At 39.3% G+C, this 17,736-nt stretch overlaps 4 protein-coding genes across 10 annotated transcripts in view; 2 read left to right on the top strand and 2 right to left on the bottom strand.

The window, feature by feature from the left end:
• Positions 1-4,694, top strand: part of LOC100123710 (serine/threonine-protein kinase 32A) — a 75,544-nt gene extending 70,850 nt beyond the window's left edge. For all 6 annotated transcript variants that reach the window (XM_032600496.1, XM_001607354.6, XM_003426648.5 and 3 more), the window contains 2 exons: positions 276-530; positions 2,057-4,694. In XM_032600496.1, coding sequence (XP_032456387.1) covers positions 276-530; positions 2,057-2,258 — 457 coding nt within the window. In that variant the 3' untranslated portion in view covers positions 2,259-4,694. The remainder of the gene's footprint in view (positions 1-275; positions 531-2,056) is intronic.
• Positions 4,695-8,087: 3,393 nt separating this feature from the next.
• On the bottom strand, positions 8,088-10,024 carry LOC116417555. The gene is made up of 2 exons (XM_031931020.2): positions 8,508-10,024; positions 8,088-8,426 (listed from the first exon to the last, which is right to left on the bottom strand). The coding sequence occupies exons 1-2, from the start codon at positions 8,761-8,763 to the stop codon at positions 8,188-8,190; spliced, it is 495 nt and encodes a 164-aa protein (XP_031786880.1). The 5' UTR covers positions 8,764-10,024; the 3' UTR covers positions 8,088-8,187.
• Positions 10,025-10,306: 282 nt separating this feature from the next.
• LOC100123721 (methenyltetrahydrofolate synthase domain-containing protein) lies at positions 10,307-14,645 on the bottom strand. Its single transcript, XM_001607368.6, has 5 exons — positions 14,176-14,645; positions 12,985-13,784; positions 12,562-12,908; positions 12,227-12,482; positions 10,307-12,150 (listed from the first exon to the last, which is right to left on the bottom strand). The coding sequence occupies exons 1-5, from the start codon at positions 14,201-14,203 to the stop codon at positions 11,761-11,763; spliced, it is 1,821 nt and encodes a 606-aa protein (XP_001607418.1). The 5' UTR covers positions 14,204-14,645; the 3' UTR covers positions 10,307-11,760.
• A 37-nt stretch (positions 14,646-14,682) lies between these two features.
• On the top strand, positions 14,683-17,678 carry LOC100123725 (isocitrate dehydrogenase [NAD] subunit beta, mitochondrial). 2 transcript variants are annotated; one of them, XM_032600499.1, is made up of 7 exons: positions 14,683-14,766; positions 15,090-15,384; positions 15,750-15,809; positions 15,875-16,081; positions 16,323-16,714; positions 16,803-16,992; positions 17,079-17,678. In XM_032600499.1, exons 2-7 carry the CDS (start codon positions 15,343-15,345, stop codon positions 17,307-17,309), a joined length of 1,122 nt encoding a protein of 373 aa, XP_032456390.1. In that variant the 5' UTR covers positions 14,683-14,766; positions 15,090-15,342; the 3' UTR covers positions 17,310-17,678. The 2 variants fall into 2 exon arrangements, with proteins under 2 accessions (XP_032456390.1, XP_016841065.1); XM_016985576.3 differs by lacking the exon at positions 14,683-14,766 and adding an exon at positions 14,809-14,916.
• The last annotated feature ends 58 nt before the right edge of the window (positions 17,679-17,736 follow it).

The raw sequence follows: 17,736 nt of genomic DNA, 5'->3' as shown, positions 1-17,736 counted from the left end.
CAAGCCAGGCTCAACATAACCTCAAAATGTCAGATTTCAACTGAATATACTGCACTGCTATCGAATGTTCCTATTTTCTCAAGATATAAGCGCAGTAATGCACGAAATCATGCAGCACGAGTTAATGAAGCACATGGAGAGTGCTGATTTTTTTAAACTGCTGGCTTGCTGTCCCGAAAATTCCACGGGTCCAAAAGACCTAATCCTCTGAATCACGTCACTCTAAACTTCTCGGCAACTGTTCATCTCCCTCTCTGTTTTCTCTGTGTTCTCAGATCTCTAAAGGCCGAGTCTCTAGCCGAGGATCCAGTGCAGTCGAGCGAAGCGGCGACCACCGGCGAAGAGCAGCAGCGCAGATTAGCTTTCATACCCGAGTACCGGGTGTACAATCGCGAACGCGAGCTCGAGCGACTTGAACGCGAGCGCAAAGAGAGACAATGGGAGAGGGAGCTCAACACTGCCATGAGCCAGGCTTCTACCGGCGAGGACGACCAGCAGCAGCAGCCGCAAATTGACCCCTCGAGATTGAGGTGATTTCGCTTTTCCTTATTTTTCAAACCTCGAGGATTATACCGGCACTCGACACTTCGATTAGACACCAACGACGAAAGCTCTCGTCGACTAAAAGCGCGAGAGCGCGCGCGGTTGAAAAGAAAAACATTTCACGCGCTACTGAAGAAAAAGCTTTCTCTCTCTCTCTCTCTCACTGTATATACGTAAGTACTTATTCGCGATACTGCTCGAAAGAAGCTGTCTCTCAACGTCGAGGAAGATGGACGCCATCCCTTCGCGGAAGCTCTCCCCCGTCGTCCCAATTTCTGGCGCTACCGAGTCGAGCTTCCATTTTTCACCTCGCGCGAATTCGAACTTCTACGGCGTGTCCTTAACGACGCTTTTTTCGAGTTGTAGTTTAAAAAAAAATTCTTTTCTCTCACTCTCTTTCGCTTCGAGCGAGCGATTAATCCGCGTGAATGCGCGGTTAATGGATGGGTTCAAAGTGAATTTCACAGCTTTTCAAGCGACCATGTTAATGGGAGTGCCGCGGCTTTTATGGAGCAGTATTGACTGCTCCATTTCCATGATTGGCAATACCCGATATCTGCCTATCAATGTTTTCTAGGTTTATATTTTCTACGCCGCCTGTATTCTCGGCTTCTCTAAATAGGTTTTTACTTTACCTTTTTTTCCAAGCTCTGTATCTCTCAATGCATCATCGAGTCTCTCGCTTCAACGAAATCGAATCGAACTAAACGAATCGTCGCGCTCACTGCATTTCTATTTAAATTGTTGAAAGGTTTATTTTCTCGTTCTAATAAATTTTTTTTCCAATTATCTTCGATTGACGATCGCGTCGCCGAATTAACGACCTTTGCGCAGCTTTTGAAAAGGATAATGGAGCGAAAAAACTGGGAAAAATTGAAAGTGTCACTGCACTGAGCACAGTGAGCTGTAAAGGAGTATTAAAAAGAGTGAAAATGATGCTGTAACGAAGTAAACGTATAACGTTGAAATTTTAACTAGACTAGACCGATGAAAAATTGAAACTCCGTGTAACATTGATGAATATAAAATATCCGACAACAGCTGATCGTACAACTTCTCGATCAAGCGAAATTTCCGCCATTGTTTACGACGCGCTGTATACTCGTACGCATATAGTTACTAAATGCTAAAACGGCGCGGTTAAAAGTTCGAAATGCCATAAATGCCAGACTGTAGAAAATTCCTGCGTGTATTTATAACTGCCATTCGCGAAGTTTTAAACGCTACCAAATGGAGGCAATAGCCGAACGTGAAAACTTCCTCTATAATAGTACGCTCGAACTGCACTGGCATTGTTATACACATTATTTTTATCCCGCCAACTTTGGAATTGCCAGCGCTCCTCGCAAGAGACGACGGTACGTACACATCTAGTGAGAAAAATAAGAAAATAAAAAGCCAAACGTAAAAGTGAATCGATACAAAGTACAAAGCGCGCCGAATTTCAAGCCTCGACATAGTTGGAAACGAAAATCGAACAACTAACAAAAAGTACTTTTCGAATTCTCCGCAGGCCATCGAACGAGAGCCAAGAGCAGTCGGGTTCGACAACAACAACAACAGCAGCGGCAAAGTCGTCGCCGGGACGGCTAAGCGTCTCGACTGCGAGTGTAAAAGCTCGTATAAGCGGTTCGCCGCACGTAAGTCGACGTTCGGTCGGTCCCGGCAACGACTTGGACTTCATCGACGCCAGCCCCGAACCGTCCACTTCTTAGGACAAGTCTCGAGTTCGGACTCGTCGCAAGTTAGGACGTTGCGGATGTCTGCCTATCATTTGCCCTGCGAGACCACCTGACACACCCCGTCGCGGCTGAGACATACTTGCTGCAAGCGCGCGAAGTTTCAAACAAAAATTTGTTTATTGTTTGAGCGACTGAACGCGTGTATTAGTAATATCGAGAGAGACAGAGAGAGTTATATATATATACACGCAGTAATCCGAAAACGATCGTTTAAATTACGCGCAGTCACGTGCGCCGCGCGAGTAAATTAAGCTTCGTGAAAACTCGTAATCACCGGGACGATAAATTTCCTCCCGCGACGCGTACGCACTCGCGAATCCATATTTACGAGGGTGGATGTAGCGGCGAGCTTGCTAATTGAATGAAAATACGAAGCTCCGGTGAATCTCTCTGTTACTTTTTTCTCTTTTATTCTGAAGATAAAAATCTGGTTTGATTGATTTTTATTTTTACTCGAGCGACTGAGATGGGCGCCTGAATTACTTAGACGTAGCTGTATTGCGAGAGACGTGGTTGTTTTTATAGAGTGCACAGTGGCGTTAATTGCTCACCTTGAATTTTACATACGACGATGATGGAAATACACTGAGGTTTTCTTCACAGCTTGAATTTCGGTGTGTTTTCATTGGATATGCTCGCGTTACGAAAATTTAGTTTACTTGAAAGAAAAAAAATGTAGAACAAATTGTTCGATAATAAAGCGTGTATAGCGTTTTGCTATAAAAAAGGAACGTATTTGTTCAATATTAAAGCTCCATTTCAAATGGTTTATTCGAATCATTATTACTCTACATTGCAAAGCTCTATAAGCTTTATAACAAATCGAAAAACAAACGCAGTCTTCTCAAAGAAAAAAATCTAACAAAGGCTATATATTACCTGTTAGTAGTGAGAACCGACGATTAAGATCAAATTACCATTGCTGTTAAAAGAATCATTTACTGCCTATATTCTGTACTAAAAATACTGATGGAAGCATTGTAAATATCATACGAAATGAAATTATTCTCGCATATAAGTTTTTATCGTACGTTTCTATGACGAGTTTCCAAGAGTTTTGTAACATATTTCTTCTACTTTTAGCTCTACTTGCATTTTTCCAACTTGACAAATCATTCATATACATATTTCATCGGTATAAGTACTTGTTAGTGAAAAGTGTTAAAGAATTTAATATTAATTAGCGAAATGTGATCTGTTCTACTACATATAGCAAACTGCAGTAAAGGCATAAATAATATATATTATAAACTTAAACTTGTAAAACATTACGGGTAGTACTGATATACATTTAAGTTAGCAACCTTTTATAAACACTCAAAGATGTAAACCAAATCAATCGATATATTATATGACATTAAAAAAGAAATTGTATGATACAGACGTGATTGCCGTAAAATCGTGCACTTTCGGAAATTTTATTAAATTGCATTACGGCACTGTACCAAAGTTGACATTTTTCAGATTTTTCAATGCGCTACTAATTATTTTAATATTAAAAGTGATTACGATGCACAACTTGTTTACGGATTGCGTTAGATTCCGTTATTGATAATACTATAATTATGTATAGAAAAGTTTACATATTATAACGTTTTTTATTGTATAAGCAGATTAAAATTAAAACTACGTAGTTGAAGAAAAATATAAATAACAGTTACGTACTATAATGCTAAATAGGTGAGGATAAACCCTAAAAATCAAAATAATTTATATAGTGTAAAACGTACAGCTCAAATCTACAATATCAAAAGTTTCACTGAAGATTAAAAAGTTAGTTTAACAAAGATGTGTCTGCGCGCTGGACACTAAAATTAATCGTGCAGCTGTTGCTTTTACACAAAATTTCTATGTATTAAAAGCTAGTGCCTATAGATAGATGTTTTACTTTCTAAATTTAATATCCGATATTTATATAAGATAATATTTCTATACAGCTTTCTTACAAAACAAACGCAGCACAAGCACCTAAGAATCTTCTTCTCAGAAGTCAAAAAAAGCGTTATACGACGACGTTTCATGTAAAACCGTATAGAGGATTCCAGCTAAATCAACTTACCGATTTTTCTAATGCGATGAAATAGCAATGTAGAGTAAAAAGAAAAAGCTTGTAATACGAATATCTCATACTATTTAGAAAAAAAATCTACGTAGCTGAACTCAAAAAAAGAAATCGCGAATATATTATGACGACAAGAAACATAAATAACGGGTGCATTGGTAAGACAATTGTATTAGTTTCCACGCAACTATTTTTCACTTTATATAATATCGGTCAACGGTCAACAATAGTGCGATTCAATCATCATGAGATTTCCATCGGTATAACAATCTTGTACTCGACGACGGTCAGTCGCCGTGACCTTTAATGTAAAAAAAAGTATGAGAATTAAAAGCGAATTCATACGATCCATGCGTTTGGGCAATTTTTCAATCCCATCAATGTGTAACGATGTCAACGCACGTTTTCAAAGGTAAGTCAATCGACGGTGCGAAATTGACCAACACATCGATAATTCCGTTTATGTAACGTGAGCCAAGCGATGCAATACCTGCAAATACGTATACCACCCGCGCGATTCAAACCGAATATCTCAATCGAATCGATACGTGTCACGTACTGCACCCGCTAATTATCCCAAATTCAGTCCAATCTCGATTCATTGAATATCAAGCGTTGAAAAAGCTCGTCGTTCGCTCGACTCGAGAATAAAAAAGCGTACACACATACACCGCTAGAATTTTCAACAGGTGAACCCGACAAAAGCTCGGCCATTGAAAAAAAAGCTTGAATTTTTTCTATCGACGTTCGTATCGCCGATCAATGACAGACGCGCGTACTTCAAACGTACGTATTACGGACGCGGCGACACTCGATATACGAACGACGTACTGTATACTTGTACCCGATTTCCATCCGACGGGTAACGTAAAGCTCGACGGATTTAATTTTTTGTTGTTTTTTTTCATTGAAAAACACATCGAATGAAACTAGACTACAAATCGGAATTTTCAAAAGAACCAAAGTCGTTTCTGTAACGGGATCGATGTGCGCGCTCGAGGCCGTCAATGGGATTAGGGGCGCGAAATCAAAGAAGACGGGCTAAAAGCGCTCAAAGAAGTGGCAGCGCCGCGCCTGATTGATAAGAGGAAAATCTGGCACAAGTGCAGCTCTCTCCCCGCGCGCGCACGCGAGCAATTCCATTTCAAAGCCCGCGGGAGTGCAAAGTTCGTTTTATTCTTTTTAATTGTAGTATAGTATAGGCGGGAATTTGCTCGTAAAGCGCAGTTACGCGCGCGGCTGCAAGTGAGAATTTGAAACTCGAGGTCGATAAAGCACTCGACTCCGTCAAAAGGGAGAAAGTATCACCTACGGTTCGCGAATTTTGATCAAGCTCCCGCGAGAGAGTGAGACGAAATTCGAGATGAAATACACTCTCGGATATGAGCTTTTGTGTTTCCGCGCATGGAAATGTACAACACGTCTTTGAGTTATTGTAAAGATGTATCTGTGTGCGTGTGTGTACGTGGAATGGGGATAAATATATTATGGTGAGTTTTTATGGCGTCACCTGAACACGATATATCACAGCCGACGTGTGCATTTCTACGGATTCGAATTTAAACTTCGCGCCAAAACTTGCGCGATCAATCCATACGCATCGAACTGGCGATACGTCAGCAGCAAGATATATACTCACAAAATTCACATCATTCCCTAAAAGATAGACAAGGCGCGGATTCGAATTTTCAAGCGTCAAAACAAAGTTTCGAATATCCGAGACTTGTGTATCGATTCCAAGTCGCCGATACCCGCCGAACTTTTCCACTAAGCTTTCGCGGAGATAACAGCCGAAGAAAAGTAATTATTCCAGACGTAGAAAAAGTAATAACGCACATCTCGCGCTGACTCGTGATCCTCCTGCGAATGAGTGTATAGCATTTTTCCGAAAAGTTTTCGTACGCGACCGGCAAAAGTAACCGCCGACGGCGCGTTTCTGCCGCGCGCGAGAAAGTTCGAAACACACTACGGCGATGGATTAAATTTCCGAGAAAAACATTTTAATTTTTTTCGTCGAGGAAACTTGGAAAAAATTCTTCTTTTTTTCTTCTTCTTCGTTTCGTCGCGAAACTTTCGAAGCGCAAAAACTTCGAAATAATAATCACGTTATCGACTAATTGCCGTGAGATTAAAGCTAGTTGACAAATTTTAAAATATACGCGGGAGACTAAGGTATACCCGTCGACGAGATTAATCGAGGCTTGACCGCATTCAATTATAGATGAAAAGTCGTTAATCAAAGTAAAGCTCGCTTGGCCGACGGCAAAATGATTCTTACTGCCACTTGGGCAAACTCATCGGAACCGGGATACCTATATATATAGCCACACTGGACTAATTAAAAGACAATTTAATCTTACCTTGTTCAGCCTTTTACCAATTTAACTCGTCGTCCCGCCGCGCGAAAATTCAAATTTTCGATTTTTCGCTCGCTGAAAGGAACTTTTGCATCGCAGGTATAGAGTACATTCCGTGCAAACAAAATCATGCTTACAAAGCGTCACCCACATAGCTTCAATTTTCCTGAACTACTAGATCGATCTTTCTAATATTAGTGCGAGTGCGCGGATTCGAGTCGAGTGAGCTCGAATTTATATGGAAAAAAAAAATTTGCATATGTACACGCGGTATATATGCATTGACTGATAAAGTCGCGCTACTCTTTTGATTCGGCCGAATTTCCAGTTTTACGTTTATTCGGAAACGTGTTCACTGTGCTCTGCGCTGTAAACGTGCGTGGATTCAAGCTTTTGAAAATACGAACGTGTGGACCGAGATGACATGGATATTGTTATTATAATTAACTAAATTACCGGCGAACGCGTATGTTAAATCTCTTTGTGTGTTGTATTTCAAGAAGACAGACTATACAGCTTCTGCCAAAGTTCCAGCGCAGTGTATAGTATACAGTCTGCAAGTGAACTTCGCAGCTGCGGTGGCAGCTGCAGCGAGAGGCATCAGTCTCTCACACAGTAAAATCGCAAACAGCTCTGGAGCGATAAAAGAGACGATTTAAAGTTTTTTTTTACGATTCGGCGAAGCTTATTTGCTGAACTCGTCGCACCACCGAATAACGACTTATTGCAGTCTCTCGAGAATCGAAAGCTCGTTTCGCAGCGACTGTCCATACGTCCGTTACACGAGCGGTCGTAAAAGCTAATACCAAAGCCGAGCAGCTCACGCGGCGGTGTCCGTTTGTTAGGAAATTTACACTGGGACGTGTTTAATTAGCGACGCTGAACTTTTCGCGCTCGCTCTCTTCGCCCTTTCCGAAAGCTCGTTTCGTTTTTTTTTATGACAGGCGCAAGCTCCGCTCGAATTTTCAAACTCTCGACAAACAAGAACTAGTTCGAGGCTCTTTTACGACAAAGTGTGTGTGTGTGTGTGTATGTGTGTGTGTGTATATAATAAACACACATACGTGAATTAATGCGTTATCGCGCGAGGCTAATGAAGCACAATTATGGCGGGAAATTCAAAGTTTGAAGTTGATGGAGCTTTGCTCAGCAGAACGCGATGATCTTCGTAAAATATATAGAAAGGGCAAATACTCGCAGTGGTGGTGTGTACATCACCATCTCAGTCGGAAAGCGCATCATTGGGGGCATTGATTTTTTCAGAGTATAACTCGACGTAATAGGTCTGCTTGCATGGCCGGATTGTGTAAACTTCGTCGTTTGGAGATCGAGCTTCGTATGCGGACGTTTGAGGATTATTATTATTAATGTGGGATTGATAAGTAAATTAATGTTTCGTATTTTTATTGGCAGAGATAGTTCTAATGTAACAGATAAAAATTGATGATTATGTAATAGAATTAATTTTACTTTTGGATCAAACTCAAGGCGCTTGTATACCTAAACGGTACTCCTGGACCAAAGTGCGAAAAGCTTCATACATGAGACTCGGCTTTGACCGTTCCAGGTTCTTATATCCGGTCGATTGGATGACGTTGGGTGCATTTTTCAAAGTGCCATTTGATTGACAACTATTGAATGCCTTGTTACGCTCGATGAAGGTTTCCCACCCCAGACCAGTAATTCCTTTGAAGGTATAACTTGTTTCTCCTTTTACAGAACCTATACTCAATGTATAGTTTACGTGAACAGTATCGTAATTGACGTGCGATAGGAAAAGGCCCATGTAAGTACTATATTTACTAGATTGTGGATTTAGTTTAAGATGCCATTTAAAACTTTCATTGCCAGACGGCCAAAAGTCTGGCGAGTAAATAGGATCGCTCAGATTTTTTAAGGTAATCGACTTGAAATTATTTATCATCCACGCGTACTTCAGATTTGACTCTTCGAATTGGGTTACGCCCCAACTTTCAGAATAAGTAACGCCGTTTACTCTCCACGAAAATGGTATCGGTATTAGTAGTGCAGGTATAATTGAATTTTTCTTTGCAGCCATAACTGAATAACTGAATTATATAAATTTTTGTCACTTACAAAAAGGTTCGTCAAAACTGTCTATACTCGTACGAAGACTGAATCACGACTGCTTTATAAAAATATTTATGTACTGTGGCTCTGTATCTCTCAGGAAACTGACACAATGCACATACAAGTATTTTATCACGAATTATTCGTACAGGACTAGGCTTGCGGGAATGTTTATCACAATGTATATAAAGAATGTACGAGAAATGCGATCATTTCTATGACTAACGTAAGGAAGTGCAGTCAGTAACATCCACCAGCAGACAACGGCTGATAAGGAGATATTCGCATTTTTTGATTTACATAGAAGCTACATCCAAAGAGGATATCTCGAAAACCTTTCTATGGAAAATATACCAACATTCCACTTTATCCACTGGCTCGCGCATCGAGTCACGTTTTAGGCGCACGTGTGGATCATAAAGATATAGGTATATCTCTTATGACAGATTACAATCCGCAAGCAAAAAGATTCGTAACATAGCGATACAAAATAATACGAGCTCCGACGCGACAGTGTATATCGGAAACGGATAGCATCTTTCTCGAATTAAAGTCTCGAGCGAAGCTCATCCATCGACTTTGCAAAACAAGCAAAAAAAAAAATATCGCTATGCAAAAAAGTCCGCGCTGAGTTGCCGCTCAATATTGATAAATTCTTGCCGAAGCACTATTTTTTCCTATTTTACAAATATACAAGTAGAAATGCTCGAGTACAGCCGACTTTTCAACGTCGTCGTGAGTTTTAATTAAATTCTCTGCATAGTGAATTAGCCCCGCAAGACGTAAAGCACCATCAGAGCGTCGAGCATAATTTTTATCGAATCTGCGAAACGACGCACGAATCGAAATTAAATTTTCCAGTCGAAAAATACATTAAAAAAGCCCTACAGTAGCGATCAGCTACCGCAACAGTTCCAAAGTTCACATCAGATCCTAATTGCTCGAACTGACTACGATTGTTGGTCGTCCGCAAAACTGGAGCTGCTGCAGTTTCGAGACTAGTCCGTGACTTTCGCATAAATCGCCGGAACCGCCGCACCGCAGCTCACAATTCGATCCACGTATATCCAACATTTCTCCCGTTATAAAGCTACGGCCGAGGAAAAATCGCTGAACAGTGAGCTGCTCTTTTCCAGGCGTTACCGAGGTAACGCCGCGGTTATCCGTCTCTCGGCTGCACTTTGTCGCGACTTTTTTATATGTAAGATTTGTTAGATTTAGACATTTTGTTGTGGAAATCGTTTATTCAATTATCCGCTGTTTACAATTCAATTAGAATGTTAATAAATAATAACCCTTTCTTACATCAATGTATTAAGATGAGTAACTATATATTTAAAGGCTTTTCATTTCTTAGTACTAAGGAAAATTGCTTCGTTTCGATAAATATTCTTATCGCCTTTGCGACAATCTTGATTAGAGTAATACTTTTAAGTATCGTCAATGATTAGTAATAAAAAAATACTGTGAACGCTTTATATTGCCTTACAATCTGTAGAATTGCTATTCTATATTGTTTTTTTTTTTTTTTTTGTAACTCGAGGTAACTTTCCTCGAGCTGAACGCAAGACTCGTTAACCGCACTCTAAAAGTACATACACGCCAAGTCTTTAAAAATGATTAACTCACGCTTAAACTTTTTTCCGTAAAGTTTGAGCTTTGTTCGCTTTGTTGAAGTGTCTTTGTGTACTTAGCGTTACTGCAATAGACTTTTCTAGCTTACAAGCTTCGTACACGCTTCAAGTACCAGACTAATGATCGTAAGTATACGGCTGAATTCAACATTTTTTTAAATTTGACACGATTTTTCAAAAATGCTTCTTTGGCACAAATTTTGATTCACTCAAGGGTAAAATGAACTCGTTTCTCTTTTTTGTACATATAGATAAGGACACATTATTTTGATCTGGAAAAACAACGGTTCTAGAAAAAGTTTGTCTTGTACGAATACAATTATCGTACACTAGTTAAGTTACGTTTTCTTATAGAAGTCTTAACGTAAACAGTTTTTATATATCAATCTGTACTGTACGTCATAAATCATCGACGTATTCACAGGCACATTTATATTTAGTTGTAAACATTTTACATACTCCTATCGCAAGATTATAAAATAAACTTGTCAATGATAATAAAGAAACAAACTTACATGGTATTAAGTAAACCTTGTAAACGTGGAACAAGGCTCAAACAAAATAAACTACAAGCAGAATGTAAGTAAACAAACGTATTTGATTTCGTATGATTAATTAATAATGCCTTAAATAAAAAAGAAAACAAAATAATAATTGTTAATATCACATAACAATACCTAGAGTATTTGATCATCCCATTATCGGCACAGTTTCCTAATTGGAAGCTCGGAACGCGCGCATGAAAAATAGTTACAATAAGTCTTTGAAAGACGAATCACACATATCACTATCAGTTACTGCACTTGATAATCACTCATTTTATATCCTTTTTCTAATCGTTCACCTACTATTTATATATTCTCAAGAGTATTACGAAAATACTTCTTTCTTCTTCTGTGTAAAATAATTTCTACTTTTCAACAAACTATTGTCAGTCTGTTACGAGTAACTTATTCTTAAGTCTTAAGATTATTTTGTTAATACGATTAATCGTTAATATATTATAGAATCTCAATTCCCTTGAAAATTTATCGTTTTTCAGGAAAACAAAAAGCAAACAGTTTCTTGGTCAGATTTTCGAAAAAGAAATAAAAGTTAGTCATTACAAATACTGTTAATCTACTTAGCCTCTTAGTTTCATTAGATTGCAGCATGTAAGAAAAAGAAATGTAACGTAAACTAGTCGCGTAAAAGGGCAGCGACATTAATATCTCATCAAGAAACGCAACGGTTCGATTGCTTATCATAATTAATCAACACCTTAGCAACAGATCCAACTCGCTAATGCCCACAGCACAGAATCGTCATAAAACCCCTTTCAAAAATACATCCTAAACCGCGCTTACGTCAGTCACCTCGATTCTTGTAACGGGTTCTGCAGGCTCGACGACGATAAATCCATTCTCGCCAGCTGGAGGCGCCTCACCGATTTTCAGCTGGCGCAAATTCGCAACGATCGAGTCGACCTGGACCGGCTGCTGTTCCTCAGGACTGATGCTCTTATTGCGCAATTTCCCAAAGTGTAGATAGCAGAAGCCTTTCTGTCCGCGCCACGTGATATTGGTGGGCTTTACGCCTCGTTCTATTAGCGCATTTTTTAGATCACGCACTCGTACTGTTGATGCAATATTAGACAGACGAAGCGAGAAATCCACGTGGTTACGCGGTGTGAAACGTCGAGCAGGTCTTGGTATTTTTGCATTCGTCCGGTTCTCTGTCGACTAATAAACAAGAAATAATACATGAAATTTTTCTTTTGAAATAAGCGAAATTCTGTGTCGTTAATATGAAACTTACTTTGTTTTCAGAGTCATTGTTTTCATCATTATTGTCTCTGGCTTTACGCAGCCTTCTCTTTCTGAGGTAAGGCCTTCTTCTTACGTCCCTGTCTTTCTCAGTTGTGCCATTCTCTTTGATTCCCGAGTTGGGACGTGACCTACTGCGTCTATACTTCTGCTGCAGTTCCGATATCATCTTCTTCACACGAATTCTTTCCTTAGAACGTGATTCCTCGTCAGAATCTTCTTCTTTCAAAGTCACTACTTTGCCTTCTCTAAAATGAAACAGTAGGACAAAATTTAGAGTATAGTTTTACATCAATAATGTTATTAAAATAGATTTGCAAAACTGACTTTTCTACAAATTGCTTGATTTCTCCAAGCACAGGCATTCCTGCAAGTCTCCTCTTGCTTATAGCTGGCCAAATGATTTCCGTAGGCTTAGGAAGCCTCGGATTTACAAAAATAGTCTGTGTTGGAGTTATAATTATGTCTACAGGTACATCATGTGGCTCAAAGAGCTCATTGGGAAGATCATCCAGAATTTGGCAATCATGGACCAGTGTTACAACTGTGGTCTTTTCATTTACCGCCTTCATTTTTGACAGTATGGCATACTCCAGATCTGCGAATCCAGCACCATCTCCTATTCTATAACCTGCTCTATTTACACAAACTGATCCCAGAATTAGCATATCCACCTGTAAATATAAAAATCTTCGATTAATGTTTACTCAGAATCTGGTGCTGATTAATTGCAGACCAAACTTTCTAGACCTTAAGATCTGTTGTTGTATCAAAATTAACAGGGCTCTCTATTTGCTTGATGTTGTTCCTAGTAATGACATTCTTTGACTCTTCCTCAGGTAATCCTGCAGCATTCTTAATATGTGAAAATAATCCATTAAACAACCTTGGTGTAGGAATCAGAATTTCCTTTTCCTTCTTCAACGGTAGCAATATCACAAATTTATCAGGACTAATCATCAACAATTTCGATTTTTTCAATTCCTCCAATTCACAAAGACGTTTTGTGGCTTCTGTAGCTCTCTTGAAGAATGGTGTCCTACTACACAAGCTACGGAAAGAATTTGATAGTCGCTTCTCTGCCATGTGACACCACACTTTCTTCCGAAAGTCTTGCTTTGTTTTTAATACAGCCGGAGCTTCTGCCGGAGTTTTGGCTGGGGTTTCTTCTGAAGTTTTAGCTGGAGTTTCTTCTGAAGTTTTAGCTGGGGTTTCTTCTGAAGTTTTAGCTGGGGTTTCTTCTGAAGTTTTAGCTGGGGTTTCTTCTGAAGTTTTAGCTGGGGTTTCTTCTGAAGTTTTAGCTGGGGTTTCTTCTGAAGTTTTAGCTGGGGTTTCTTCTGAAGTTTTAGCTGGGGTTTCAGCTGGAGCTTTCACAGGGCTTTCTGTTGGAGTTTCAGATAGAGCTTTTGCAGGGTTTTCCGCTGGAGTTTCAGCTGGTGCTTTTGCAGGAATTTCTGCTGCAGTTTCAGCTGGAACTTTCTCTGGATTTTCAGCTGGGGTTTCAGCTGGATTGTCAGCTGTAGTTGCAACTGTAGTTTCAGGCTTTTTTGCTGAAATATCAAAAAAATTTCATTAATCAGAACTACTACACTGTATACTTACTCAAAATGATACCTAATAAGGAAGTCTATGAGTGTTTCCTTATATGACCTTGATTATCAAGTCAGGTATTCACAAATCATAACAACGAATGCATCAAAAAGATTGTTCTCAGTATTAATTTTACCTTGTCCCTATAATTTATTTATACGCGTAATAAATTTTATACGCAATCAACAAGACACAGAAAAAGTGCACGAGGCTTATCTTCTCGTTGATAAACGTGCGAGAAAAATGCATAAGAATCAAACGGCGATAACGTGGACCAAGACAAAGAAATCGAGCAAGACAGACGTATAAAACGCATGCAAATTCATCCGCAGGATTAATCATCAAACTCACCAGGACTTTCCTCCTTATTTTCCGACATGTCGGCAGAGACGTTCCTCAAAACGCAGGTCCTCGAAATTTTCTTCTTTTCGTACGACGAACTTCTCTTGCGAAAACTCTCAGAGCATATCCCGACTTCAGGCACGCAGGTGTGAGTAAGTATCTCTTTCTCCTCGATATCCCCTACTTACTTTTGGCTTTTCTATTTTCTACAACAGCGCGCCGTGGACTGCTACCTATCTCTTTTTTCCAGTAACCAAGCCGACAAACAGACGCTGCGAAAATTCACTAAGAGGCAAGAATTGATCTTCGCTTTTTTTTTTTCATACGCGACGATGACAAGAGAAAGATGGATATGGACGCGAAGTGGAAGACGAGATGCGGCTTTTTAAATTTCGCACCGAAAATGTCCGCGGGAGAGAGAGAGAGAGAGAGAGAGATTAGTTCGCGATGTTATCGCGGAGCCTGAACTTGGCGGACATGGATACTTTTTGTTTTTCCCGAGTTACACCAGTGCCTAGAGAGTGTGGGAGACGGAAGTGGCCGAGAGATGCCGATAACGTCCGATTGGCTCAGGGACGTGACTGGAATTTTTGACTTTGTGTATAAGTATTTCGAGCTGATGGAAATTTTTTTTTAGTTTTCTTCAATTAGAAAGTCGTCGTCGCTTGATACGGCTTATAGGCAGTTTGAAAGTAGTTTGGTTTGAATTTTTTGTTGGTAATGGTTTTTTGCGAACGGCTCTATTTTCACGTAAACATCTACTTATATAATCTTTGCAATAAACTTTGCGAATTTATTATCGCAATTATGTTTTTGAAGAAATTGAAATAATTTTGATTCAAATTTCAAATTCGAATAATTTTTTTTACATTTTTAATACTTAATCATGAAAAATTTCAAATTTATGTTCCTAAATTTTCAAGGTTGAAACATACGCCAACTGGACAATACCGTAACCGGGAATACAACAAAAGGAACTGTAGAAAGCTTAGTCACAACCAACAACAAAAAAATCCAGGGAAAAACCCGTAGACGACGCTCTATACTTATAAGGAAACTCCCAAGGCCCGATGGCGCGAAGCTACACCCCTGAGGCGCGCGATTTCGGCTGCTCCGCAGCTGCAAGCATCAGGATCGTTTTCTCTCTCCCGTTCGGCTGATCCGTCTCCCAAAAAAATGGCTCTGCTAGTGAGGAACGTCTGCAAAGTATTGGGACAGGTAACTATCGTCGACGTTGATCGTCGTCTGGGCAGTCCCGACGACTTCTTCGATCGCCTCAACTCCCTCCCTGCCAGGTAGACTTTTTCGAGCAGCTGCTTCTGTAGAGTGTTACATCTGCAAGGGCATTCGACGTGCTTTTTTACCATCTACTACCCATCTCAGCTCGGTTTTTATGTGTATTGCTCTGATCTCGATGATTCACGAGTGATTTTTTTTCTTCTTTGATTTCGAGCCCCGGGATGAAGGGCTTCTTACTTTGGAGACTCGGTTTTGATTTGATTATTGTGTTATCCTAAGCCAATTATGAGGCAGGTGATAGAATGCACTGTGGTCGAGGAAGTCATTTTCACTTTACTTCACAGGCTCCCCTCAAAAGCTCTGCGAGGACTATTCACATTGGATCTGTAAGGTTTCTAGAGTCTGTAAGTAGTTCTTTCTTAACCGTAAGTTTGTTCGAGTGCTGAGTGTAAAACTTGTGTTATTTCAGATCGAACCAGGACACAAGACAAAATGTACTTTGATCCCAGGAGACGGTGTTGGACCAGAGCTGGTTGTCTCTGTGCAACATATTTTCAAAGCAGCAGATGTTCCGGTTGAGTTTGAACCTTACTTCTTGTCAGAAGTTAACCCCACGCTTAGTGTTCCCTTGGAACAGGTTTCCGGCAGTATCGCCAGGAATGGAGTGTGCCTTAAAGTGAGTATTGTATTTTTAGTAGCAGTTATTCTGATGGTAGATTTTTAATTTTAGTGGACATCAATTTGGAATAGTATTCCATTGACATTCTTTAGTTGTTAGGTAATATGTCAGTGATAAAATGTTTACAATGTGTATACTTTGATATTTGAGATAAAATAGTATTTGTTATGTAAATATATAAAAACTCTTAGGTTAAGTTCTCAAAAGTTGAAGATATTTATTTTAGAATATTTTTTAGGGCATATTGGCAACACCCGATCACTCTCACACTGGAGAATTGCAGACATTGAACATGAAACTACGTAAAGAACTTGATCTTTACTCAAACGTAGTCCATGTAAAATCCTTACCTGGAATAAAATCAAGACATAAGAATGTAGACTGTGTCATTATTAGAGAACAAACGGAAGGTGAATACTCTGCTCTTGAGCATGAATCTGTTCCAGGAGTTGTCGAATGTCTAAAAATCGTTACTGCCACCAAGAGTCAGAGAATTGCCAAATTTGCCTTTGATTATGCAGTCAAGAATAACCGAAAGAAGGTAACATGTGTTCACAAGGCCAACATTATGAAACTTGGAGATGGTTTGTTCTTAAAATCTTGCCAGGAAATTGCTAAGCTGTATCCCAGGTAAAATAATCATTGTAAAAGTACTATTTTGTCTAGATGAATTGGATATTTTTGCTGTTACTGACTAATATATATTTTTAAACAACAGGATCCAATTTGAAACCATGATTGTTGACAACTGCACGATGCAAATGGTCTCAAATCCTCACCAGTTTGATGTCATGGTCACACCCAATTTGTATGGTAACATTGTTGACAATCTTGCATCTGGGTTGGTTGGAGGTGCTGGTGTTGTAGCAGGTGCTAGTTACAGTGCTGAGTGTGTCGTTTTTGAGCCAGTAAGTTAAATTTTAATTGGATAATTAAACGATTATTATCATAAGATTTTAAATGCTTACTAATTTTGAGTATGAAAATTATTTAGGGTGCGAGACATACCTACTCAGAGGCTGTAGGAAAGAACGTCGCTAACCCTACTGCTATGATCCTGTGCTCTGTGAAACTCCTGAACCATCTGAACTTGAGGAAGTATTCTGAACAAATCAGAGATGCGTTGAACCGCGTTCTGAATGACGGAAAGTACCTTACAAAAGACTTGGGTGGACAAAGCTCAACCACAGAGTTCACCCATGCTGTGATCAATAGCCTGCGCTAATTTATTTATTTATTTGTTAATTTCAAAGGAGATCAAACTCTGTAGGATATTCTAGGGCAAACCTTGATAAGGTCAAAATTTTTCTCTCACTTAAAGCCCGTTGCATTTGGTCATTGAAAGCAAATAATCAATAATTTTAATTTTAAAATGAAATAACGAGCAAAATATACATCGATGACCGACAAGCTTTGACTTAAAGAGTGATCTTATTGATTATAGAAGAAAAAATATTTAAGTGTTAAAACCAAAGCTCTGTGAAATACAGTTACTATAAAAATCAGTATAACGGCGAGATTCACCGTTTGTTGTTTCATAGCAAATTGTAACATACGCGAATTGTAACATAATAAATTACACAATACTGTTTAAGTGCTTTTATTTTGTTAAACGCTTCTTTTACCTAATTTCGTTTATGTGAATTAAAAAT

This window comes from Nasonia vitripennis, chromosome 5, assembly GCF_009193385.2.
Source record: "Nasonia vitripennis strain AsymCx chromosome 5, Nvit_psr_1.1, whole genome shotgun sequence".
Taxonomy (NCBI): domain Eukaryota; kingdom Metazoa; phylum Arthropoda; class Insecta; order Hymenoptera; family Pteromalidae; genus Nasonia; species Nasonia vitripennis.
Note: the sequence above shows the minus strand (reverse complement) of the source record. Positions and strands in the feature narration are given on the sequence as shown.